The sequence below is a fragment of the Leptinotarsa decemlineata genome, unplaced genomic scaffold (assembly GCF_025532065.1).
Source record: "Leptinotarsa decemlineata unplaced genomic scaffold, Ldec_3_MD MMD2_tig00001393_RagTag_RagTag, whole genome shotgun sequence".
In the NCBI taxonomy this organism is placed as follows: domain Eukaryota; kingdom Metazoa; phylum Arthropoda; class Insecta; order Coleoptera; family Chrysomelidae; genus Leptinotarsa; species Leptinotarsa decemlineata.
Window position 1 is genome coordinate 13,142,731 of NW_027412562.1, and position 26,771 is coordinate 13,169,501.

A 26,771-nucleotide genomic window follows, 5' to 3' on the forward strand; every position below is an offset into this window, starting at 1 on the left:
TTAACCACAAAGAGTTTGTTCTTGTTCCTACTTCACTTTCATTTTTTGTGAAGTAACTTGGAATCTTTTAATTTTCAATTTTCTCATTTCTTGTTAATAATTTTTTAATTTTCATCTCGTGTAAATCGTTAATTTTTTTGTTTTTTTGGTTGTTGCTTGTATTTTATCTCATTGTAATTTCAGCTAATCTTTTTTCAATCTTTTACAGATTCTTTCAGGGATTTCAAATCATTTTATATCATATTAGACAATCGAAGTCCGGACTAATGAACTGCAGCACGAAACATCGTCAACCACCTTCAAACATAAAAAAATCAAACTAACTCTTGAAGTTCGTTCAAAATAATATGAGAGGCTTCGTCCGAATAAATATCTTCATAGCAGTTGCTGTTCAAGCAATAACATATGACAAGTTTCATTACCTTCCAAGTGGTTGCTGCCTACGAAAATACAACAATAAACATCTAATGAAAAGTTTCCTTTAGTTTTGCGATTACGTTAGAACTATCTGACGGTCCTTTCAAAAATATTTCCTCCCTTCTCTTCAGGTTTGACCTTGAAATGTCAAAATAAACATTCATATGTTCATCACTTTCATCAGCTGTCAGAGTCAAAGAATAATATCAACATGTTTTAATTGTGGAAATGGATTGTGAGAAATATGTAAAAAAATACAATTTCCAATGCTTTTTTGTTTTATATTGTTGAACAATCATTATTAAATGACATTTATTATTGTGGAAGTCTTATCTAAAAATAGTTGTTGATGATTGAAGCTTCATCCTTTGTGATAGTAGAAAATATTTATTAATTTAAAATGTCTACCCCAGTTCAAGAGAATAATTTCAACTATAATAACTCACCAAATCAAAATGCACAATCACCTCTTGAATTCTGTGAGTATTTCAAAGCAAATTTCATTGAATAATTAATATATTCCAGTAAAGTAGAATTCAAATTGTAGAAAAACTTTCAATAATGTTATTATTGTTAATGTTCAATGAATGGTTCTTTCGAACCATTTTATATTTCAGCATATTCCCACAGTGTTAATACAATTTCTTCAGTTAGGGATTATATCATTTCTGAAGATTTGATGGCTGGACAAAGGCTAGATGGAAGGATGTCGAATGTTAGGCGGTTTTTCTGTCTGTTTGTTACTTTTGACTTTTTGTTTACATCCTTAATGTGGCTTATTTGTGTCATGGTAAGTTTCTCAAATATTTTAATTTTTAGTATCACATATTTACTGTAAATTTCAATAACTATTTGAGAATTAGTGACAAGATTGTATTAAAACTGTTCAAATTTTCAACTGTAGATATGGAAGAATTATAAAATAGCTGGACAAGAAATATGAAATAACTGTAGAGGAATTATTCAATAGGTGTGAGAGGAGCCATCTCATGATTCTTGAACAAAGAACTATTTTTATTAACACACACACTTTTTCTTAGACCACATAATAATTTGAAATTTAATGTGAACTGCAATGACTGGTTTACATTATAAGTAATCAGATTTTTATATTTTCAAAAGCCAAAATATATTCTAGTGTAAGCAATCAATCAGGTGTATGCTAGATCAAGAGCTGTACAAATATCTATTTTCCAATACTGACACTTTTCCCAATCACCATAAATGTAATACCCTTCTTGGTGCCAATCAGCTTGGCATCTTCTGCATCTCCTGTTAGTGAAATGTGATCCGAGAATATTGCATTTCTGGTAGTTGATAAAAGTGCCAGTTTGGACTTATTTTATGCTAAAGGTTCCAGTTTTACTTTTTATCATCTGTTATTATAAGATACACTGAACAAGTCTCAGATTAACTATTGAACCTAAGTATTAACAAAATTGAAAAAAAAATTCTAAGTAAATGTAATCTAGATGTATGTTTGTGCATATATAATTTCAAATATGTTGACAGTAGTTTACGAAATTCTCAATAATTTGTATTGATTTTTTTTATTAAAAAGGCAATATATATGTAGAAAATTTCTACAAAATAATATGTATCTATGAAAAATAATTATTGAATGTCCACAATAAATTTCAATTATGACATATTTTGCTACACAGTAGCTTCATCAGTTGGACTGGTACATCAAAACAAGTATTCTACAATGTATTTTATACAACAGTAGGTAATTACCAAACCTAATTAGATAAATGTTTAATTCTGGTAAAACAGGTAGATTTTGAAAAACCAATTTCAATACAATATTACTTCTAGGAAAACAGATAAAATTATGGCATTTAATGTCAAAACTTGATGAGAGTAATTCTGGTAAAAGAAGCAGGTTTTGAAAAAACAATTAGGTACAATAAAATATTACTTCTAGGAAAACAAGAGATTTATAAATATGTTAGTTCTTGACATTTTATGAAAACCTGTTTAATAAAGATAATTGAATAACTTCTTGTTGGTTGTTTGAAAGAAAATTTCAATATTTGCGTTTACTGATTTCCAGAGATTCATGAAGGTGTAATTTTTGACCTTCATTTTCTGTATGTAATATGTCATATTTCGAATTGAAATCGTGGTTGTTCTCTAAAAAGTAGGTAGAATTGATTTTCTTTAGTACACAATTACTTTAATGTTTGGAGATTCTATTTTTTATAAGTATAGTAAATTAAATGACCAAAAATAAGTTATTCATTCACCATTATTGAACTTGTTTTCCAGAAATGTTATTAATTAACATATTCATATAAATTTCCTGTTTTTATAGAAGTTATGTTGTATTGTAATTGTTTTTTCAGAATTTACCTGCTATACCAGAATTAATAATTTATCTAATTAAGTTTTATAATTACCTACTGTTATATAAGAGACATTGTAGAGTAGTTTGATATACCAGTTCAACTGATGAAGCTAACTTGTTGGAAATAGCATCTTAAATGAAATTTATTGTGAAAATTGGATGGTGTTATTAATTTTCATTAAGTAACAGGTCAGTGTATTTTCATAAAGGCCCTCTTAAACGATTTTCCTCCTGAAATTAAACAAAGCAAAAATTTGAATGTATTTAAAATGAATTTTACTTTTTGGGAAAGAAAGGTTTTGGCTTCCTAATTCTCCATCTTGTTACAAAAAAATGTGGGAATCTTCCAAAGAAAGGAACGAAGTAATCAATTTTAAAAAATTAACTCCATACAAAGATGTATAGGTCATGCAAAGAAGTAACTTCTTGAAATAGCTACTTTTATATGAACATTGAATTACACAAAAGCAAAAAATTAATCTCTCCTAAAAATATACCCCTCTCAATTTGAAAAGTTTTACTATATTGTGGTCATTAGTTTTGATGTTTAAATTAGTTTATTTGTTTTATATGCTTTTATGTAAGAGTTGATTAATTATTATGTACTTTAAACAAATTCCTATTATATTCCTTCCGATAAAGGCGAATTTATTAAAATCAATGATGTACAGGATCATAATACAAGAAAAAAAATTATATATATTCACATTATATGACTCCACTAAAACAAAGAAACCCCAAAACTTCATCATTAAAATGTTTCCAGTGGAAAGCTATTTATATGCCACTTGATTTTCAGCAATATTCATGTATTTTAACATATGATTTTTAAATATTAGTAGCAATTAAATTGAATAATGAATGTGCAACCAATCTGTTGAAAATTATTGAAATCATTTTGAAATTGAAATTATTGAAAACATTTTATTTTTTAGCTAAATGGTGAATATATAGTTACTGCATTATCAGAACAAGTTATTCATTATAATATTCACACTTCCCTATTCGATATTGTGTCTGCAGCCTTCCTTAGATTTTCCATTTTGATAGTCTTTTATGCATTCTTTTATATAAACCATTGGATTGTGATATCGGTAAGTTAAAAAATCTGTTTAAATGTGAATTTAAAGTATAGTTATTCTAGTTATCAACTGCTTCCACGTGTGTGTTCCTCATTGCAAAAGTATTTTATTATGACGTGAGTACTATCTAAGTATTATTAGTATGTAAGTAGTACAGTGCTTCTTGAAAATAATGGATACATTCTATAATCTATATAATCGTTGACCAAAATATTGCATACATATTTTCGGATACATAAGAATTGATAAAGGCTAATCAATATTTACCAAAATGTATTGCAGTAAGAAACCGTCAATAAAACGATTTCCTTGATTTAACGAATTTTTCAAAATCCGCTAGAACAGCCCCTATAATGCGAAATATACCTTTACATTATGAATGCATTCGTCAAAAACCTTTTTATAACGAATTTTAATCATTGCAAAATATAAATAGAAAGTATTATTTACTTCTATTTAATGAATTTCGTCAACTTATAACCTCAATATAACGAATTCTATCAGTTATCTACATTCAATTTCACAATTAAATTCATGTCTTGATAGGTTCTAATTTCAATTTTACGTAAGACAATCATTAATGTTTGAAGTTCAGTACTGTGAACACTGCTGTTTGACACTGTTGTTAGTTCTAAAGTTTGCAATGACTGATTAACGAAAAGGGTGGTCTTAAGGGTCGCAGAAAAACGAAAAATCATCAAGTATTTAAACGAGAATCCTATACTGAAAAAAAATAGACATTGCTAAAAATTTCGAAATTCCCACTAGTACATTGGTCACAATTTAAAAGTTTGGAGATAAATTTTCAGAAGAAAGTGTGTTGCGTGCAAACAGTAAAATAATAAAATTATATGAATACACGACCCTAGAGGAATGTATTTTGAAATGGTTAAAACAGTGCCGGGACAAAAATGTGGCAATCGGAGGCCCTATTCTTTAAGAAAAGGCTCAACAGTTTGGGACATGCAAAGTTTTGTGCTAGCAACGAGTGGCTTAAAAAGGAATAGATTTTTTTTCGAAAAATATGTGGTGGAAGTGCTAGCGTCGATGATGAAGTATGTGAAGAGTAAAAAGACAATCTTGCAGAGCAGACCGTGGGTTATGAATCTGAAGACATCTTTTACGTCGATGAAACAGGACATTTCTATAAATGTTTACCTGACAAGACCTCATCATTTGAAGGCGATGAATGTCATGGTGGCAAAAATAGCAAGCTTCGTTAGCTAGGAACAAACTGTACCGGGACGTACAAACTTAAGTCACTCATCATTGGAAAAATATAAAAGACCACGATGTTTTAAAAATGTCAATAATTTGCCAACAGATTACACGTTAAACACTGAGGCTAGGATGACCTGTGATGATCTTAACAAATGACTTAAAAATCTCAACAAACATTATAAAAAAAAAGAAAACTTCAACCACTATACCAAGGCATTATTCAAACCTTCAAAATGCACTATAGGAAGGAAGTTGTCAGACAGTTTCTTATTGATATTGAACTACAAACATCAACTACAATTGACGTGTTATAATATATATGGATGATTGTCAAAGCTTGAAATCAAGTCAGTGAAAAAATCATCACAAACTGCTTCAAGAAGAGTGGCGAATAAAGAGAAATAAATTATCGAGTGGATATTCAAAAACTCCGCCTTATTGTTGAACACATATTTGGCCCCTTCTCTTGATACTATGTGTTGCTTTCAATACAATTTGGCCATCAATTCTTTTGATTAAAGTTTCAATATAATTTTTCAGTTTATCTACATTATTATGTAGAAATCCCCAAAAATAAAAATCTAGAGGTGTCATGTCTGGTGACTGTTTCCAAAACAGTCTCACAATATTATGTGAAAATTATGTGCTGGTGCTCCATCCCTCTGAAAAACTCTTCCAACATTCTTGTTAATAAATTAATGTAGCGGGGTCCGTTCAAAGAACCATGGTAGAAAAATGGACCGATAATTCTGCCTCAAAATAGACCATACCAAACATTAATACTAAATCGTCTTTGCGGATTGTGGGGATGGATTAGAAATGGATTATGTCTACTCTTTATGTTTACTCTAATAATGAAAATTATTTCACACACATACATTACAGAATTTGAAAAATTAGCCAGATCGCTTAATATAATATTTCTATAGAAGTTGGGATCTTGTCTTCATTTATTCATAAACCAGCAAAAAAACTCCAATCGTCTCTCAGGGTCACAAGGTTCTAGTGTTTGTACTGATCTTAACTTATAAGGAGAAATCTTATGTTTCTACAGAATTCGTTGAACAACAGACGGTGGAACAGCTATTTCTTTAGATACATCTCTGATGGAATTATTTGGATTTACTTCAAAGTAAGCTAAAAATTCAATTTCAATATCTTCAGATACTACAGTCCTCCTCTTCTCAAAAACTTTTTCATTGTTCCTGAATCGACGATGAAGCACAACAAAAAACCCCGATTAGGTAATTCACGATCGGGAAACGAATAACTGTAGTGTTGGAGTGCTCTTACACTGTTTTTCTGGCAAACCAAGTAGGATTCTAACACATTTTTCTTGATGAAAAAAACACATTTTGAAAAATATTCGAACATTAGTTGACAGTTAGGTACAATAATTTATGACATTGTCATGATATAGTTGAGAGTATTTATCAAAAATTATTTCAACAAAGTTAAGACAACTTGATTACTCATGATCATTCTGTTTTATCGAATCAAACACATTTTTTTCCAACCACATTATTATGCGTACATAATAATGCGGTTGGAACGTTATGTACAAAAACGGCTTCAATGTTATCATTATAGTAATAATTTGATTCATAAAATGAATACGGCTAGTGGAATGTCTTTAATATGGGAATTATCGTTTGGTAAATTAATTGTAACAAAATATTGTCATTCGTATAAGTACTAAAATTGGGTTTTTGGACAATCATGAGGTTTTATTTGCCAAAACAAAGAATTTTTTTTAAAACTGAAATAAATAAATAATTCCACATAATTCGCTCAACTTTAGGAAGAAAGGTAATATGAGCTTTGTTGTTGAAAATGTTATTACGAATCGAAATGCATGGTAAAATATAGTGAAGATAAGAGAAATGAAACTTTACCACTTTTATAACTTATACAAATTATTGTATAAGTTTGAAAATGCCTGTATAGGACGAAACTGCAGTATCGTTAGTTACAAATAAAAGTGGTAAGAAACATAGAAAATTTCATTTCTCTTTCTTCATTATGATTTCCTACCACGTAGTAACGGCTACATCCATCAAATCATTGATAAATATAGGGTGTTCCATTTAAGAAAATATCACTTTATGAAATATTTTGAAAACGCGACTGTCATTTTTTTTTGTTTCCGGCATCGAAAAGATTATTAAAAATGCTACTAGTTTGCCCAATTTTTTATCATACTAAATTTCATATGAAATACTATTCATGGATTGAACAGTTTGGGAAATGTCGTTTCTAATTCGGATTTTCTACTATTTGTTTTTTAGTGGCCACATTCTTCTCAACCAGTTTTTGAGGTACTTTTAGTTTTGGTATCATTTATTTTAGCTTGGGGTGAAGCTTGGTTCCTAGATTTTAAAGTTATACCTCAGGAAGTACATGCCAGCAGGTTTTTAACATGTGAGTATTTCAAACAGAATGATTCACCAAATGTTAAAAATAAGTATTATGCATATTCTTTGAAAGACATTTTTTGTAGGGGACTCAATATTTCTTAATGTTTTTTTGGGTATATAACCTTCTACAATTTGCAAAAATAAACAAAGATAAATCAAAAGAGTTAGAGCTGTTCACAAATTGAGGCGAAAGTTTTAAAGTGAATTCCAGGTTCTGGAAAGGAAAAAAGATTGTTTTCCGAAAAGTCAACCACTAAAGGAAGCTAAGTATAAATGTTTAATTTTTTTAAATTGATTTTTTCTGTTACTGACTAATTGCACTCTTCAGTGGTTTCTACTTCCCAGTAACTATTCTGGGTGAACTTTACAGTTTGTCCTTTATTCATCAGCAGATTCTCTATTGATTTAGCTTTTTTTTATAAGGACAAGGACAAAATACAAGCACTACAGGAAAATCCTTGAGGTGCTCTAAGAGCGGTGCCTGTGCGAAATTCACATCTCCGATCACCGATCCATAATTGTTAAGATTAATTCGAAGGAAATGTATTATAACAGTAAAAATAATCTATCAATTCAAAAACGGTACTTAAATTCCTCAATAAACAACGATTTAGAAATGTCCTAACAGCGGAAACTTGGGGTGAGGTATATAATACAAACGATTGTAATCATAAATTCAACATCTTCTTAAATAGTTTCTTTGATATTTATGATAGATGCTTTCTAATGTCAAGAAGAAAGAATCAGAGTAATAAAAAAAATTGGTGATTGACAATGTTTCGTGATGAATTTCACTAGTTCGGACTTCCATTGTCTACTATATAAAATGATTTGAAATCCCTGAAACAAGTAAAAAAGAATAATTAAAAAAGAATAGTTGAAAATAACAATTATATTAAGCAACAATAAACCTGAAATGAAATGATAGGGAAATAACCTACAAGTAAAAATATAATAATTGAATAAATAAAAATCAAAGGAATGAAAAAAGAAAATAATAAAAAAATAAAAAGTGTAGAGATTCTAAGTCACGTTAGTTCACGACGTTTCGATTGTTGGTATCTACAATCGTCTTCGGGTGATGACTGGACTGATTCCTCCGAGAGATGACTATTTTATAGGTCGTTGAAATACTTTCACTTTCTCTACTTTCCATTTTCCGCTTCACTGATTCCGTGAGAGATGACCGTTTTGGCGGGAGTTGATCTTCAGCGGAATGGATACTCCAAAGCGATGGTAGAAAAGACTTTGGCTAAAAGACAGCAGGAGCCTCGCAAGGAAGAGAAGCCGTCACAACCAGTGCTTGCACTTCCCTACATCAGAGGATTATCGGAGAGGATAAGAAGAATTGGTTCCAAGTACAACATTAGAACCTGTTTCAGATCCGGTAACACTATCCGCAGCAGCCTCACGAAAACCAGGCCCCAAACGCGGACTGCGATTCCAAGAATTGCATTTACCGGATACCCTGTGAGTGCGGAAAATCCTATATTGGTGAAACTAAGAGGCCATTGAATGTTCGCATTGCCGAGCACAAGAAGCACACACAGCGAGGAGAAACCAGCAAATCAGGAATAGCAGACCATGTTTGGACCCATCAACACAACATCGAGTGGTCCCAAGCTGAGATCTTGCACAGAGAGGAACATTGGTTCAGGAGAAAATTTAAGGAAGCCGCATACATGTTGTCCAACAACGTATTCAGCCAGGCCAGCGTAGATATACGAAACATATGGAAACCCATCATCAAACGAAAAATGACCAACTCCCGCCAAAACGGTCATTTCTCACGGAATCAGTGAAGCGGAAAATGGAAAGTAGAGAAAGTGAAAGTATTTCAACGGCCTATAAAATAGTCATCTCTCGGAGGAATCAGTCCAGTCATCACCCGAAGACGATTGTAGATACCAACAATCGAAACGTCGTGAACTAACGTGACTTGGAATCTCTACACTTTTTATTTTTTTATTATTTTCTTTTTTCATTCCTTTGATTTTTATTTATTCAATTATTATATTTTTACTTGTAGGTTATTTCCCTATCATTTCATTTCAGGTTTATTGTTGCTTAATATAATTGTTATTTTCAACTATTCTTTTTTAATTATTCTTTTTTACTTGTTTCAGGGATTTCAAATCATTTTATATAGTAGACAATGGAAGTCCGAACTAGTGAAATTAAAAAAAAATTGGATTACTGCTGAGATCAAAAACTCTAGCGAGAACCTTAAAGATCTGTTCATTCTACAAAAACAGCATGCTGAAATGCAAAATTACTACAAATCTGCGAAAAAAGAACACATGCATCTCGTTGAAACTGCAAAAAACATTCTATAGTACTTTAATAGAGAAATCTGAAAATAAAAATAAAACCTCTTGGGAAATCATCAAGCTAAGAAATAAAACAAGTTACTCTTCTAAGTTGAAAATTCTGCATGATAATAGTGAAATTACCAACCCCAAGACAATAGCTGACACATTCAACAATTTTTTTACTGAAGCACCTAGGAGCGTAGCAAAGTCCATAAAAAAATAGGTAAATTTGATTTTTCGGAGAAAAGCAACACAAACTCTATTGCTTTGATGCTTTTTACTGAAGATGAAATGTTACATATTGTATCAAAGCTGAAAAATAAAATGTCTACAGGTCCAGATGGAATTCCCTCTGCTTTAATAAAGGAATTTGGTAAAGATATAGTCGGTATTCTAACCCATTTAGTAAATCATTCATTTGCTTGACGCTTATTTCCAAACTGTCTTAAATCAGCAAAGGTGACTCCAGTGCATAAAAAAATGAAAAAATCAACATTAACAATTACAGATCAGTATCAGGTCTCTCTACGTTTGCAAAGGTGAACGAATATTGTATGCTAGACAGACCAACTCCCTTCATCAATAAATACAGACTCATACCAGACTAGCAGCACGGTTTTCGGAAGGGAAAATCCACAACAACTGCAACAGTTGACTTTTATAGTAATGTATTAATCGAGATCGACAAAAGAAACTTCCCTGTTGGAATTTTTTGCGACTTAAGTAGGGCTTTTGACTGTATTCCTCATAAGGCACCGCTACAAAAACTTTGGCTTTGTGGCATACGAGGAATTGCAGCCAAATGGTTCAAATCATATCTTTCCGATAGAAGTCAGTTTGTCCAAATTTGTTTCAAAGAAATTGACGGATCTATCAGTAAGCACCGCTCAGATGCCTCGCAACTGGAGCTGGGAGTGCCACAGGGTACTATTTTGACCCCAGTACTATTTTCACTATTCATTGCTGACATAGTGGAATTGTTACTGTATGTCGATGACTCATATTTTCTTGTCTCCCAGGAATGTAGTGAAATGAATGAACAAGCTTGTAACCATCTTCTTAGAAAACTAGGACTATGGTTTTCAGCTAATCAACTACATTTCAATATAGAAAAAACTGAGTATCTAATCTTCCACACCAGACAAAGAATAATAGACAATCCACTCTCAAAGTGAATGATTTAAATATTATCAGAAAATCAACAACAAAATTCTTGGGAATAATCCTGGAGAACGATCTCAGCTGGAACGAGCATATCACAGCAACTATAAATAAATTAAATACAAAAATATATCAAATTCGATGTATGCGGAATGTGGTTGATATCGGCAGTCTGAGAAATTTCTACTTTGCGGAAATCCAGTCTATTCTACTTTATGGCATTTTACTATGGGGAAACTCTCCGGCTGCACAGCATCTATTTCTTATTCAGAAAAAAGCAGTAAGAACTATAAAAAATGTATCGCCCAGGAATTCCTGTAAGCCATTGTTTGCCGAATTGAATATTCTTCCTCTAGCTTGTCTTTATATAATGGAAGTTGCCTGCTACATTCATAAAATAAAAAACACTCTTCTCAGGCATTCGGACACGCATGTATACCAGTGACGGCTCGTACATTGGAGAACAGGGGAGGCTTAAGTTATATAGACTATATACACACAGAAAAGCCCGCCGGAGGCGCGAAAATTTTTATGTTGCACGCTTTGCTTAATACTAAAGTTAGGGCACGGGCATGACAATGCGTAAAAAGTGCATGAGGAGCTATGGACTTTATTTTAGTTTGTAAACCATTTAAATGGCCGGCCATGACCGCAGCCCCATCATAGGTTTGCGCAATTAACTTTTGTCTAAAATTATAAGTGCCACACGTACGAATTAAACAAATCGTCAGCTGTACGCCCAGATGAAACATCATGAAAACCCATAAAACGTTCTACCACATTACCATCTTTGACATATCTAAAAACGATTGAAAGTTGTGATGTACAGGTAATATCGGTAGTTTCATCAATTTCCCATGAAAAAAAAGAAACACTTCCTTGCTTATATTTTCCTTAATAATGTATGCCAGACTGTCTATAATAAGCTCATTTTGGATGATTTTTGAGGTGCCCGAAAAAACGCTACCGTTTAAAAAAGTGCCAAATTGTGAATCATATTTGCCCCATAACACCAGGTAATTTTCTTAAATTGGAGTATCCTATTTTAGACCACGTTTGGTATTCGGTTTGTACGGAAAATAAAACACAGGGCCAACAAAAAAGTTGTTCTCGTTTAATGGAGCCGGTTAACCAATCGCATTTATCGTACCAACTAATATTAAATTCACGATTTTGTCGATTTTAATATTGTAAAATTTATTATCATAAGATGAAGACTTAAAATTATTTGTCAGCAACCAATCGACTATGTCGTCAGATTTTTTAATTTCGTCCAACTTATCCATAATAAATGAAAAAAAACACCGAAAAGTGAAAACCTGAAAACACCTTGAAATTGAAAGAAAACACTTTAAAAACACATTAAAAATATTACCAAAAAGCACTGCTATAATATAATACTGCCTGTTTTATACACAAATAACAAATATCAAGAAACACTAAAACGATTTACCGGAATATTTTTTAGTCCCGGTCCGTCACGGTATCCCGTCCGAATAATTAAATAAAAAACAAACGCATTCATACACTAACGGAGACCAACTGGAGGTAATCTTCCTCTGACGCTATAATTTCTGCAACTGAAATTACAAATCGGGACGTATGTCGCTGGTTGGATCGGTCTCGTGGAGCCTGTGTTTTTTAAAGCGGTCGGAGGCTTGGCTCCCTTACAACGTATGGCATTTATTATTTCGAGTTGATAGTTCATTCGTTATTCGTTCATGGGCGGTGCGTTTGAGTTTTGTTGATACAGGATACAGTGTGGTACGTACTACGTAGTGAGTGATAGTGTTTTTTCGGGCATATTATGTATTTATATTAAAAATTAATGGTGAAGTAATGATACCCAAGCATTTTTAGAAAAAAATTATCATAATTATTTGTCAATATCTTTCAATTTATTGCGATGAATAGCCTCAAATTTTATGGGGAGGCTAAGCCTCCTCTGAAGAGCCGCCGCTGATGTCTACCAAACCAGAAACAATAAGATAATCTATCCAAATCATAGCAATCTCCAAATAACATCAGATGGACCACTCTCAACAGATGTAAGACTTTACAATCAGTTATCCACTGGCATTAAAATTCAGCCTACACTCTTAAATTTCGAAATTCCATAAAACGCTTTCTGCAAGAAAATTTATTTTATATTATATTTTATATGAATTTTTAAGGTAACTTTAAGCAAATAATTTATATTCTGTTGTTTTCTGCTGTTCTTTTTTGTTGATTTGTCAGGAGAACACTGTAAAAAATATAACCCCTTTAATTCAAACACTGTAAACTTCTTGGAATTACAATCGACGACACTCTCAGCTGACACTATCATACTCAAAAACTGAACAGCGAGCTTTCCAGTATATTTCTCTTGAGAAGATTGATATATGTTGTAGGTCCCACATCACTCAGGCAAATATAGTTCGCTTTGTTTCACTTGCGTATTAGCTATGGATCCATTCTATGGGGAAATTCCAGCAATGCGCTAAACATCTTCAGATCACAGAAGAAAGCTATTCGTCTTCTGGCTGGAGTCGGACTATGAGAACACTGTCGTTTCCTCTTTACTGATATGAAAATAATACATATATCAAATCCTTTGTGAAATACACTCAAACAAAGGAAACTATACTGTTTCGTCAGATCTTCACAAATACGACAGCAAATCAAATAGCACTAAAACGTTTGAGGCTAAATAAGTCGAACTTAACCATCACTGACTACAGAAACGAGAGGTGGAGCGAGTGTTTGGAATCTCTCGAACATGGGAATGATGAGCTATGCTCGAGAAGAGGAAAACCGCTCTTTTCCCTCTTCACGGACAGCGCGGCATCTGCTACTCCCCCGCCGAGAAGGGGTTGACCACAATGGAGAGTCAGTTCCAACTTAACGTTGATCCGGATGATGATATTGACCGTGATATCCGGCTGGAACAGCGGGTTCGGCGCATCCTTAGGGAAAATGATGACGTGATCCGTCCAACTTCAGAGAAAGAACTGAGGGGGTACCTTAGGGCCTCCAAACACAAGAAGGCTCCGGGAATTGATTCAATCAACAATAGGTTGTTGAAGTAGCTCCCGGAGAACTTCATCAGACACCTACTGGACATAATCAACAGTTTAATCACTCTCAGATACTTCCCCCGAAGATGGAAGCATGCCGTAGTCGTCATGATTCCGAAACAGGGCTAGAACCCGCTGTTTCTCCAGAATCATCGTCCGATTAGTCTGCTTTGCTCAACGGCTAAGTTGACTGAACGTGTTGTGCTGCAAATGTTGACTGAAGAAGTTAAAGATCGAAATGTTCTGCCTGATGAACAATTCCGCTTCAGAAGGGCACACTCCATCGAGTTGCAGGCCCTGAGACTGGTCGAAAATTCCATCTCAGAGCTAAACAATAGGAAGACAGTCCATCTCGTCCTCCTGGACATTTTGAAAGCCTTTGACAGAGTATGGCATGAAGGTCTACTACACAAAATGCTCGATGTCGACCTGCTTCGAGGCCTGATCCGGTGGATTAGGTCTTTTCTGAAAGGCAGAACATTTCAGGTCCGAGTTGAAGGAACCGTGTCTCCCGTCAGGGAAATCGAAGCTGGAGTGCCTCAGATAGCTGTGCTGTCTCCACTACTATACAGCCTTTACGTGAGCGACCTTCCGAGGTTCGATAACGTGAAGGTTTCTCTTTACGCCGATGATACGGCTCTCCTCGCTTCTCCTCACATCGATTATATCAAGAGCAAAGTACAAATGAGGATAGTTAAACTCTATCCTCTGATCAACAGAAATTCCAAGCTCAATCTTAAAAATAAGATTTTATTATACAATACGGTGTTCCAGCCTGTCATTATGTATGCTTCAGGCGCTTGGGGACAAACCGCTCCGTCAAACCTCTCCATTTTGGAAAGGTTGCAAAACAAACTAATCAGGATGCTGGTGAATGCTCCATGGTTCGTGCGGAATGAAGCATATGGCAGTCCATTCAGTCGAGAAATCAGAGATTTTTCGAGTCAGCGGAAACTCATGATAATCCATTAGTTAGGGAAGCTGTAGATTACACTATAGACGACCCCACTCGATTCAGAAGGCCCCGTCGCTCGGTTGAGTGAAGGCCCCACGACGTCTGTTAAAATGAACAGTTTGTTCATCAAATACCCCAGTCAGGAAGGGGTACCCAAGGCCAGAGCGGCATAGAGGTCATTGATCTTTATGTCGTTACCAAAAAACACCTTCAGTTATGAACCACTCGTCCCCCTGACGAAAGACAGTTGAAAGGGTAAGGGAAAAATTTCCAACCTGAAATAAAATGAAGATGACCAAAGGAAAGTTGAAGTCAAATTCCCTCAATTTGAAACTTTATAAAAAGTTGAGCTCAGAAATGCGTTCCCTGAATGATACATATTTTAAGGCTAATGTGAAATGTCTACTCCTAAAAAATTGTTTTTATAGTGTAGAAGAATTTTTGAACTATTCTTTTTAATGTAATAAAAAAAATGTTTTTGTGAATGACCTGATTGTTTTTACATTTTTACATATTGTCTCTCAATATTTTTTGTACTATGTGACGTGCTGTAAAGTCCAATAAAGTCTATATATCTATCTATGTACGTAGTCTTTACTATATTTATATACATGTATTAAGACATTATATCCTGACATGTTCTATAGCCTGATTTGATTTGAAAAATTATCCGACAAGCTGTATCATCGAAGTTTAGCCAGCAAACCCTCATGCCACACACGGTCAAAGGCCTTAGAAATATCAAGCGCAACAGCTCTCGACTCCCCATATTTCTCAATTGCTTTTTTCCAAATATGGGTGACATATGATAAAAGGTCGCCTGTTGATTTTCGTTTCCAAAAGCCATATTGATGATCGCTCAAGATGTTAAAGCCTTCCAAATATTTATTTATTAGATTTTGGAAGGTTAAATAGCGAAAAAAAAAGTTTGAAGTATTATGCACCAATGATCACAGTGATTTATTTAGCTTTGTTTATTTATTAGATTATGGAAGGTTATATATCCAAAAAAACAGTAAACAGTATTATGCACTGATTATTACAGTGGCACTTCGTGTTATCAATGGAAAGATCAAGGACTCCTGCAGAAGAACAAATTATTAACTTTTTTTAGCTGCCGAGTCTGAGAGAGCTCCTTTGATAAGAAGTTATGTGCAAGGTCTGCCATCTTTATATACTGACAGCATTGGAAATTTCTACTCTCCTCGGGGATCCCCAGAAGGTTCTATGTACAGATTTGAGCAGACTCCCAATACATGTTCATTTTTACCTGTTAGCTTCTCAAGAGATCAGGTAAAAATTAGAGGTAGTAAACATTAGGCCTAAAGTAATATTTATTTTGGTGATACATATTTAGAAAACTATTATGTCACTAGAGTACTTATCACATTTATCTCCCATTTTATTTTTACTTTTACTTTACAGACTTCTTAAAACTCTAAAATTTACATGCCGACTAATATATTGTTTGAATATTACTGGAGTTTTTTCCCAAATAACGATTTGGTGTTGGGAAAAAACTCCAGTAATATTCATTACTACACCAAAGGTTCCAAACAGTGCATCATAAGTAATATATTGTTTGTTGAAATCATAGTGGAAGGTCGTATCATTTCAGTTTATTCTAATGAATGTCTGGTTTTGCTTATGGAATCGAAAATGTAATCAATTATTCAAACCTCACATACTAACCATCATCTTCAGTTCCGAATTCTTCTTGTACATATTTATCTGTCAACATTAGAAATTATAATACACACCAATTACAATTTCAAATACCGTAGGATAGTTTGAAAAAGTCTACTCCATTGAGAGTATTCAGTTGCTTTATGATTTGATGAGATATGTTGAGAACTAAGGTGTAGATTTTCCAATTATTTTGATTTTCTTTTCAGTTTAATCAATTTTTATTTCAATATTGGTATTTGCTTTTTGTTTGGTAATAATATGTTTTATTATAGGAGGAGAAATATAAGATCCTAGCCAATAAAACCCTTCAAGAGGCATGGGAATTGTTTCAAATGAAGGACTGGAAAGTTAATCGTCAAAATGAAAATGATATTGTATTTAGTGGGACAAATCGAAATGGGAAAAAAATATTCAAACTTAAGGTATGTTTTTCTATCACTTTTACAATGTTAAAATGATAACTAAAGGGGCAAAGTGAGTTAGTATGTTGAACTACCACAAAAGAAAGTTGTTGAGATCAAACTATTGGATGAGATATTAAGGACACTGAATAAATAAATTATAAAATAACCTATTACTATCACTAACACCATTACTTATGTAGAATGTAGCTGATGCAGTCATAGGGGTTTTTATTGGGAAGATAAGAATGCGGGGTGCACATGTGAGCCAGACATGTCTTACTCAGAAGCGCATGGCACGCTTTCGAGTAATAGGCCAGTTTGAACAAACACTTAAGGCATTTCATGAGCAACAGAGATATGCATATGTGATTGATTGAATAGAATATAATATATTTATTTCATCACATTTACTACAAAAGTACAATAGTGACAAGTTAAACTGACAAACAAGAATAATAATAATTGAACGATAGTTATTGTTATACACGCTAATTACATCTAAAACAATTATTATGGAAAAAATAATAATGAAAAACTCATGTAACATATTAAAATATTAATGTCTCACAATTCAAATATTCGTCGATGGAGTAGAAACAGTGTCTTAATAGTGAGTGCTTAACTCTAGCCTTGAAACGATTGTAACTCAGACCGGTAAAATGTCTGTTGGTATTTTATTGTATAAATGTAAGTTGAGTGAATTTCGAGCCGATAGATCCAGTCTATAAAATTGATTGAATGATAAAATAAATCAATTTTAATAAATTATGAAAAAACTGATTTTGAATGTTTCTGATCACTTTTTATTATTATATGACTTTTGTAATTCTAAGTTATCCATTTTGTTTCGAAACATAAAATAACTACGTTTGTTTGAATGTGGTTGAGAATATTTCATGGTGAATTTGATTAGTTCGGATTTCCATTGTCTAATATGATATAATATGTTCTTTCAGGGATTTCAAATCATATTATATCATATTAGACAATGGAAGTCCGAACTAATGAAATTCATAAAATAACTAATATAAACAAATATAAATTATTTAAAATAATTTTTACTTGGTTTTAAATTGACTTCACTTGGATTGGTTTATTCTTGACGAAAATCTCTGTCCTCCGAACGTAATTTTCATTTGAGAGAACAAAAAGAAGTCGCTTGGAGCTAGATCTGATGAGTAAGGTGGATGGCCAACAGTTCAAACCGTAATTCGTGGGTTTTCGCCATGACAACCGCTGTGGTGTGAGACAGTGTGTTATCTTGGTTGTAAGATATTCATTATAGATACACTCTGTATGTACATCGAGCGGTGGTATATTGTTTTTACGGGAATGTTAAACTACTTTTTTTTTTGTATATATTTTTATATTGACATTCCAGTCAGTGGAAAATAGAATATGAAAAGTGAAACATCTTGTTTTATTATTCCAGAACGAATATTTATATTAATATTAGTTGTGAATATTCTGAGTTCCATCAAATTATTGAGTTCAGTATATTACAGTGGCGACGAGGAAATTAGTGGTGAATTCTGTCGGTGGTATGGCAGATAAAATAATGCAGTATACCGGTCACATTCAGGAGTTTTTACCTTCAGTGTCGGACTGGTCGATTTATAAAAAACGTTTGCAAAACTATTTTACGGCAAATTCGATCATTGAAGAGGATCGTAAACGTGCCATACTTTTGAGTCTTTTAAATGAAGAGGCTTATAAGTTATTGTATGATATGTGCATTCCTGCGGAGCCCGAAAAAAAGTCCTATGCGGAAATATTAAAAATGATGGATGGACATTTTCAGTCAGTAGCATCGATGTTTTCTTTTCGAGAAAAATTTTTCGAGTCAAGGAAAATTACAAACGAAACCCCAAGAGAATGGGCAGCCCGTTTGCGAAGTTTAGTGTCCAAATGTGAGTTCGGAGGTACTGTGGAAATTGAAAACGCGTTAGTAAACCGTTTTGTAATAGGTAACGAAAACGGACATGTGAAAGATAGGTTGTTTGAAGAAAAAGCTACGGTGTCATTTTCATCGGTAGTGGAAATTGCTTGTTCAAAAAGTGCTAATAAGCCATCTTGCTTTAGTGCTGTAAAGAAGGAACCGGAAATTTATTTCAAGGCAACGAAAAATTCCGCGCATGCTCGCCCTTCCACGTCTAAGTCAGCTGGGCCACAAACAGGTGAGGTCAACAGTTCCAGCGGAGGAAGAAAAAAAGTTCAAGCAGCAGGAGGGAGTAAACTTTCCAAATGTACTGTTTGCGGCCGTCGAAATCATGTATCAGATAAGTGTTTTTTTAGAGATTGCTATTGCCATTATTGCAATAAAAAGGGCCATCTAGCCCCATTGTGTCCAAATAAAAAATCTTTAAACAAATCATCGGCCGGGAATAATTTTTTAGAATCAGAAGAATTTTCTTTATTTAATGTCGATGGTAAAACTGATCCAGTACTGGTTGATTTATTCATAAATAATGAAAAATTTACTTTTAATTTAGATACAGGTGCTAGTTATAGCGTAATATCTGAAACATTTTATCAACAAAATTTCATCGGCAAATCCATTCAAAATACAGAAAAAGTATTTAGTCTGTATAATGGTCAAAAAATATTTCCTTTAGCTTTAATAACATGTAATATTACATATAAGGAAAAATTTGCCACTTTGAATTTTTTTATAATAAAAAATGGGGGTCCACCTTTACTGGGGCGCGATTTCTTTAATCTGTTTGATCTATCAGTTTATAATTTAGAAGGAGTAGACCTCCACAAAGATTTAAATTTTTTATTGAATAAATATAATAATTTATTTTCACCGGGACTGGGTAATTTTAAAAAAGGCAGAATTTCAATCAGATTGAAATCGGAATCTACACCCCCTAAATTTTTCAGAGCACGACCATTGCCATTTGCAATGCGAGAAAAAGTGGAGAAAGAACTAGAACGCTTATTGAGCTTGGGTGTTATACAACCGATTGATTTTTCGGAATGAGGAACACCCATTGTTCTTGTTTTGAAAAAAGACGGTTCTGTGCGTCGCTGTGGAGACTTTAAAGTCACTGTTAATCCGATTATTGAGGTCGATTCTTACCCGTTACCCAAAATAGACGATTTATTTGTTCAGTTACAAGGTGGTGTGCATTTCACTAAACTTGATCTCTCTAATGCATACCAACAAGTTAGTTTGGATGAAAAATCCAGGGAAATCATGACAATTTCTACTCATAAAGGATTGTTCCGGTACAACCGTGCTCCTTTTGGAATAGCGAGTCTTCCGGCAAAATTCCAGAAAATTCTAGAAACACTTCTGCAAGGTCTTAGTGGTGTAGTTTGTTTTTTGGACGATATTTTAGTTACTGGAAAAGACAGACATGAACATTTATTTCATTTAGAATTAGTATTATCCAGACTCCAAGAAGCAGGATTAAAACTTGCTTTAGGCAAATGTCAGTTTTTTAAACCAAAAATTACCTATTTGGGCTATGATATTGATCAAGAAGGTTTACATACATCTGAAACAAAAATTTTTGCTATTCAGAATGCGCCTAGGCCTACCGACCTAACCACATTAAGATCTTTCTTAGGTTTGATAAACTATTATGGCAAGTTTGTCAGAAGTTTGTCAACATTGTTGCATCCATTATATAATCTCTTAAAAGAAAGAACAAAATGGGAGTGGTCGGAGGACTGTGAATCTGCATTCATAAAAGTAAAAAATATTTTGTCTTCGGCACCAGTTTTGGTACATTATCAACAGGAACTACCCTTGCGCCTCATTACGGATGCAAGTGACTATGGGGTGGGAGCATTGATAACACATGTAATGTCTAATGGTGTTGAAAAAGTCATCGCGTATGCTTCAAGAACATTATTAGAAAGGAAAAAAAATATTGTACCTTAGAAAAAGAAGCATTAGCGATAATTTTTGGATTATGTAAATTCCATAATTTCCTATGGGGAAGATTTTTTACCTTAGTTATAGACAACAAGCCATTGTCATATATTTTACATCCAAATAAAAGTATACCCCAGTTTGCAGCCAATAGACTGCGCAGGTGGGCACTTTTATTATCGGCTTATCAATATAATATAGTAGTAGTTCAGTCCGAGGAAAACAAGGCGGATGTTTTATCAAGACTTCCTCAAAGCATAGAAGAGTCCTCTGTTGAGGAGGTAGAGTTAAATTACGTGACATATTTTTTGGGGAATGAACATTTTCAAATTGACTTTAAGATAGTTTCAGAAGCCACGGCCAAGGATGAAATTTTATCTTTAGTTATTAAAAAAATCAGAGAAGGTGGGATTTGGCAAAATTCAGATGAACGTTTGCGAAGTTATTACAAAATTCGAAACGACTTAAGCATTGAATCAAATTGTTTGTTGTGGAATAATCGTGTAATCATTTCAGCAAGTTTACAGGCAGATGTTTTAAGAAGTCTTCATTTATCCCATATGGGCATCATTAAAATGAAGAGCCTCGCTCGTTCATATTTTTGGTGGCCTGGCCTGGATCACAAAATTGAAGAAATTTGTAAATCTTGCGAAAGTTGCTTAATAAATAAAAAATCTCCCGATAAAGCAAAATTACACCATTGGCCATTTCCTAACAAACCTTGGTCTAGGATCCACCTAGATTTTATGGGACCTTTTCTTGGTAAACAATTTTTAATCATTTTAGATGCTTTTAGTAAATGGATCGAAGTTTTTCCTATGACTTCGATTACTTCGAAATTGACAATTGAAATATTAAGATCTTGTTTTGCCCGTTTTGGACTTCCTAACCAAATAGTAACTGATAATGGTACTACTTTTTGTTCGGTAGAATTTAAAAATTTTCTGTCGAAAAATCAAATTACGCATACCACGAGTCCTCCTTTTCACCCTTTCTCTAACGGAGCGGCGGAAAATGCCGTCAAAACAGTGAAAAATGCACTGAGAAATGCTTTTGGCAAAAATAGGAATATTTGCATTAACTTGGCATTGAACAATTTTTTATTCGATTACCGATATTCGATTATTTCGTCCGGCGAAAATGTTATTAGGTCGTGATTTGCGAACTCGTTTTGATATCTTGTTACCGAAAGATCAAACAGAGATAAGAAATCGAGTGTCAGTGGCACAATATAATCAAAAAATGTATCATAATGGTAAGAGATTTTTGGTGTTCGAACCCGGGGAAGAAGTGACAGTGCGGGATTACCGAAAACAAAACTCGAGAGAGTGGATAAAAGCGGAAATTGTAAAGAAAATTGGCAAAACAATATATGTAGTACGAGTGCCAGATTTAGGTAATGTACAGTGGAGACGTCATTTAAACCAAATAAAAAAATTTCATTTTCGTTCGTCTTCGATAACAGAAAATATTAAAAATGAGGAACATAGTTCAAATGACGGACAACCAACTGTTTCTTTAAATAGTGACAATTTAGTTAGCAGTAGACCAAGACGATTTATTAAACCTCCAGATAGATTAACTTATCAATAAATTTTTTTTTAATAATAATGAAATACAACTTTTTATTTTTTTTTAAGGGAGGAGATGTAGGATATTCATTATAGATACACTCTGTATGTACATCGAGCGGTGGTATATTGTTTTTACGGGAATGTTAAACTACTTTTTTTTTGTATATATTTTTTATATTGACATTCCAGTCAGTGGAAAATAGAATATGAAAAGTGAAACATCTTGTTTTATTATTCCAGAACGAATATTTATATTAATATTAGTTGTGAATATTCTGAGTTCCATCAAATTATTGAGTTCAGTATATTACATTGGTGAAACAGGATTTCATTTTTCTGCAAAAGTGGCCGATTTCCGCAAGTTCTGCCTTCAGCTTGTCAAGTAATGGTGTCCCCAAAAACAGTTGGCATCACTTTCCCAGCTGAAAAAATAGTTTTTGCTTTTTTTGGAGCCGGTTTTTCCTTTGCAGTCCACTCTTTGGGCTTTATTTTTGTTTCGGGCATATAATGGTGTATCCAAGTTTCATCTACAGTAATAAATCAGCGCCAAAACTCGGATGTATTGCGCCTAAACTGCCCCAACATGGCGTTGGAAATGTTCATTCGAACACGTTTTTGGTATAACGTGAGCAAACGAGGCAACCAACGCGCGGACAACTTTCTCATTCCTAAATGTTGATTTAATATGTGACAAACAAGTTCTTTTGACATGTTTATAACTTGTGACGCACTGTTTGGAACCTTTGTTGTAGTATTGAATATTAGTGGAGATTTTCCCAACACCAAACCGTTATTTTAACACCTCGACACGTGTTTCGACCACCAAGTGATCATCTTCAAAAGGAAGGTCAAAACAGTTTTGATCAATTTTCAAGTTGAATCCAAACTCCAAGGCCATGATGTTTTTCGTGTAACCGTTGTGGCTGTGATGTAAAACCTTCAGATCCAATATAAGAATAATCTATTGAGTTCTGTAACTACCATTATATAAAAAGCATTGTGTAAAGTATTATTTAAATAATATGTGACCATGAATCTTGAAAAATGGAAATTCTAATTTCAACTATATCTTCGAAACAATTGAAAATATCAGAAATTTCCTTAGAACCAATTATACATTTTTTTAAAATCATTTTTTGGTTTTCTATCTAGGATACTAACCAACAATAATTAAATTTCACCCATAACATTCTGAATTGAACTACTAATGAAATATTCATTATTCACCACAAATTGAACTCAAATGATAGCTATGCATTGAAATATTTTCTTTATAATTGTACACTTTACCGTGTTGGTATATAAAAAAAACACAATCAACAATCGTCAGAAAAATAATGAATTAACCTCTTTACTGTCGCGTCCTAGTTGTGTTGTGTACTATACCATTTAGAGATATTCTCAGTGAATCCCACTTGTAAGGAATGATTTTTCATGGTCTGCTGGGGTACATATACCTCAATACATATTTTCTTTTCATTGAATCGGCAAAACACGTAATTCTTGACTAATTGGTCGTTTACAAGAAACTCCATTCCAAAAATATAACATAATTGGTTTATTGTTTTTAATGTTATCATTCAACACATGATAGTTGATCAAATCAGCTCAAATGAGAACAAGGAATAGTTTCCAGTATTGGTTATACTGGACGAAAATATTATATAGTGAAACACTTCTTGTGGTTAATAAAATAGATAGAGTTTCTAATAGCTTCGTCATGGAATTTGCATCAAATATCGAACATCAAGAAAAATTTCATCAATCGCAATGTAGCTTCATATAACGGTAGTCAATCCTGGTATAGTGAAATTTCTCAAATTGTTAATTTTAACTCAATTTGTTTTATTTCAGGTACAATTAGATACATCACCTGATCACCTTTTAGAAGAGCTATTTTTTCGAATTCAAGATCTTCCAAAATGGAATACTGCTATCAAAGAATCACAGAAAATTCAGTCATTTGATGAGCACACTGACATAACTTATCAAATATCTAAAGATGCTGCTCGAGGGTTAGTCTCTAGTAGGGATTTTGTCAATTTGAGGCATTGGTCAGTTATTGATAAGTGCCAAGTAATTTGTAATTACAAAACAGAGCATCCATCTGTACCAGTTAATGATAAAATTGTCAGGTAAATATTCATTATCAAATGAAAACATTAGGAATGAATATTGTTTTTGATTTAGGGGGGAGAATGGTGTAGGTTGTTATGTGATAGAACCTACTGAAGATACACATAAATGTATTTTATACTGGATAGTAGATATTGATCTCAAAATGTGGATACCAAGCCAAATTTTTGAAAAAGAAATGGCGCAAATGATGTTCAAATTCACAGATGATTTGAGAAACCACATATCTTCAAAAAAGACTCAGGAGGTAGTGTGAAGTGACTGAAAAGTACCAGGAAATATTTTATTTTTGCAATTGTACAGTGTTGCTGGTTACACACGTCTATTTTAGAAGAAAATATGGTATTCATCCAGGACCAGTTTTAGATAGGAAGTAGAGTGCTGCCTGCAAGTATCTGACTTAAGTTGAATTTAAGATTTTATATTTTCAAGTATATTTAGGGCTCTGGAAAGGTGCTATCTCAAGAGAAAAATATTCATGTGATGAAATGTAAGACTTTTTGAGACTAGTAAAGTTTGATTTATATTATTTTTTCATATTTATAATAAACTACGATTATCAACTGATGTGTATAAAGACTTATAGAAAACTTTTAGATTCCTTAAATGATTTTATACTCCTAGATGATGACTATCATATAATTTTTATTCCTCTAAATGATTTAATTGTTTTTGACAAACATTCAATATTCTTTAGGAATGCAGGCTTTCACGGCTGGGGTCAATGTTTTGGTTGGTTTCCGGGTTTCCTATTGAGCACTAGCTGAGTTGCCGAAAGGGACAGACCAAGAAGTCTGCAGTTGCTGAACATGCACTCTCCAACGGGAACACAAGATTCTGTTCGAAAATACCGAGAGGCTAGCAACGTCGAATCATTATTCAAAAAGAATGTATTTAGAAGCCACACCAAGAGAACTTTAACAGAAAGGAAGAGAGAACATATTGAAAATCACCAAAACAAATCCAATTTACTAAAATCGCGCGAAAAGTACGCGTGAACCCACTATTACAGAAAGTGAGCAAAAAATCGTTACTATAAATGACATGGCAGAAATGAGAGCTTTTTTTTTGGTCCCTTGGGAGCTGTCTGACTTGTCCATTTAGTCCAAGTCGCCAGAAAACACTGCAGCCTCTTGGGCTTATTGCGGTTATTCTCCCATCTTCTCATGACACCCATTCCATCAGTCTCGTTCCCTGTACTAGTTTGTACAGGCTACGTGTTGGATGTTTTTTATATTCTGGACGTAATTTTGTACATCCATATATTGCCTGCCTCCTGTGATTCGCATAAGATGTGTAGAGCTGTTTCTATCCCTTCGTTGCATAATCTGCAGCTGAGGTCTCCGTTGTACAGCCCCATTTTATTCAAGTGTCCTCTAAGCTTTAGTTTCAGTTGTTACGTCAAGAAAAGTACAAAAACCAACCAAAACATTCAATATTTTGTCGTGTTCTTTACATCTTTACAGACACCACTGTAAATGAATAATTTTTGTAGAATAAAAACACTGGACAGATTTTCCATGGAATAAAAATGATTACTTTTCCTATGTACTGATACTGATATTGATGTAGTTAGAACTGATAATTTATTTTAATAACATGAGTATCAATAATAAATTCAAACATTATTACTGAAAATAAATAATTTCTTGATGAAATGAAAATGTTAATAATATTCTATTCTATTTGAAATTGAAAATATTCAAACTTGTAAACACTGGAAGTATGTGGAACTATATCTCTATAATTGCCATTTATATATTTATAACAGTTTATTTTAATGTTTATTTTGTAACTAAATACTTTTGAAAAGTAGATCATTTACATTTTAAATTTTGAATTCATGATCTCAAATAAGTTTTACACTTGCTATTCATTGTAAAAACTTGCATAATTTTCTAAATAACCCTAATTTTTCATAAATTGTGGAGTTACTTTTTTATATTATGGAAATATGATCTCTTGGTCACTGTAATAATTCTCAGAGACCGCTACGTGAGTCCGCTCACTATATTATTATACAGGTCGTTTCTTTTATCATGTGGTAACATTGCTATATTCTAAACCGTAACAGATTCGAAGACTATTAAAAGAGAAAAAAAGGTAAC

General features: G+C 33.2%; 1 protein-coding gene across 1 annotated transcript; it reads left to right on the plus strand.

Moving 5' to 3' along the window:
* The first annotated feature begins 227 nt into the window (after positions 1-227).
* Start1 (Steroidogenic acute regulatory protein-like) lies at positions 228-25,226 on the plus strand. The gene is made up of 9 exons (XM_023164702.2): positions 228-896; positions 1,035-1,207; positions 3,703-3,861; positions 3,912-3,965; positions 7,359-7,491; positions 16,089-16,267; positions 16,936-17,085; positions 24,382-24,662; positions 24,718-25,226. The coding sequence occupies exons 1-9, from the start codon at positions 818-820 to the stop codon at positions 24,917-24,919; spliced, it is 1,410 nt and encodes a 469-aa protein (XP_023020470.2). The 5' UTR covers positions 228-817; the 3' UTR covers positions 24,920-25,226.
* Positions 25,227-26,771: the final 1,545 nt, after the last annotated feature.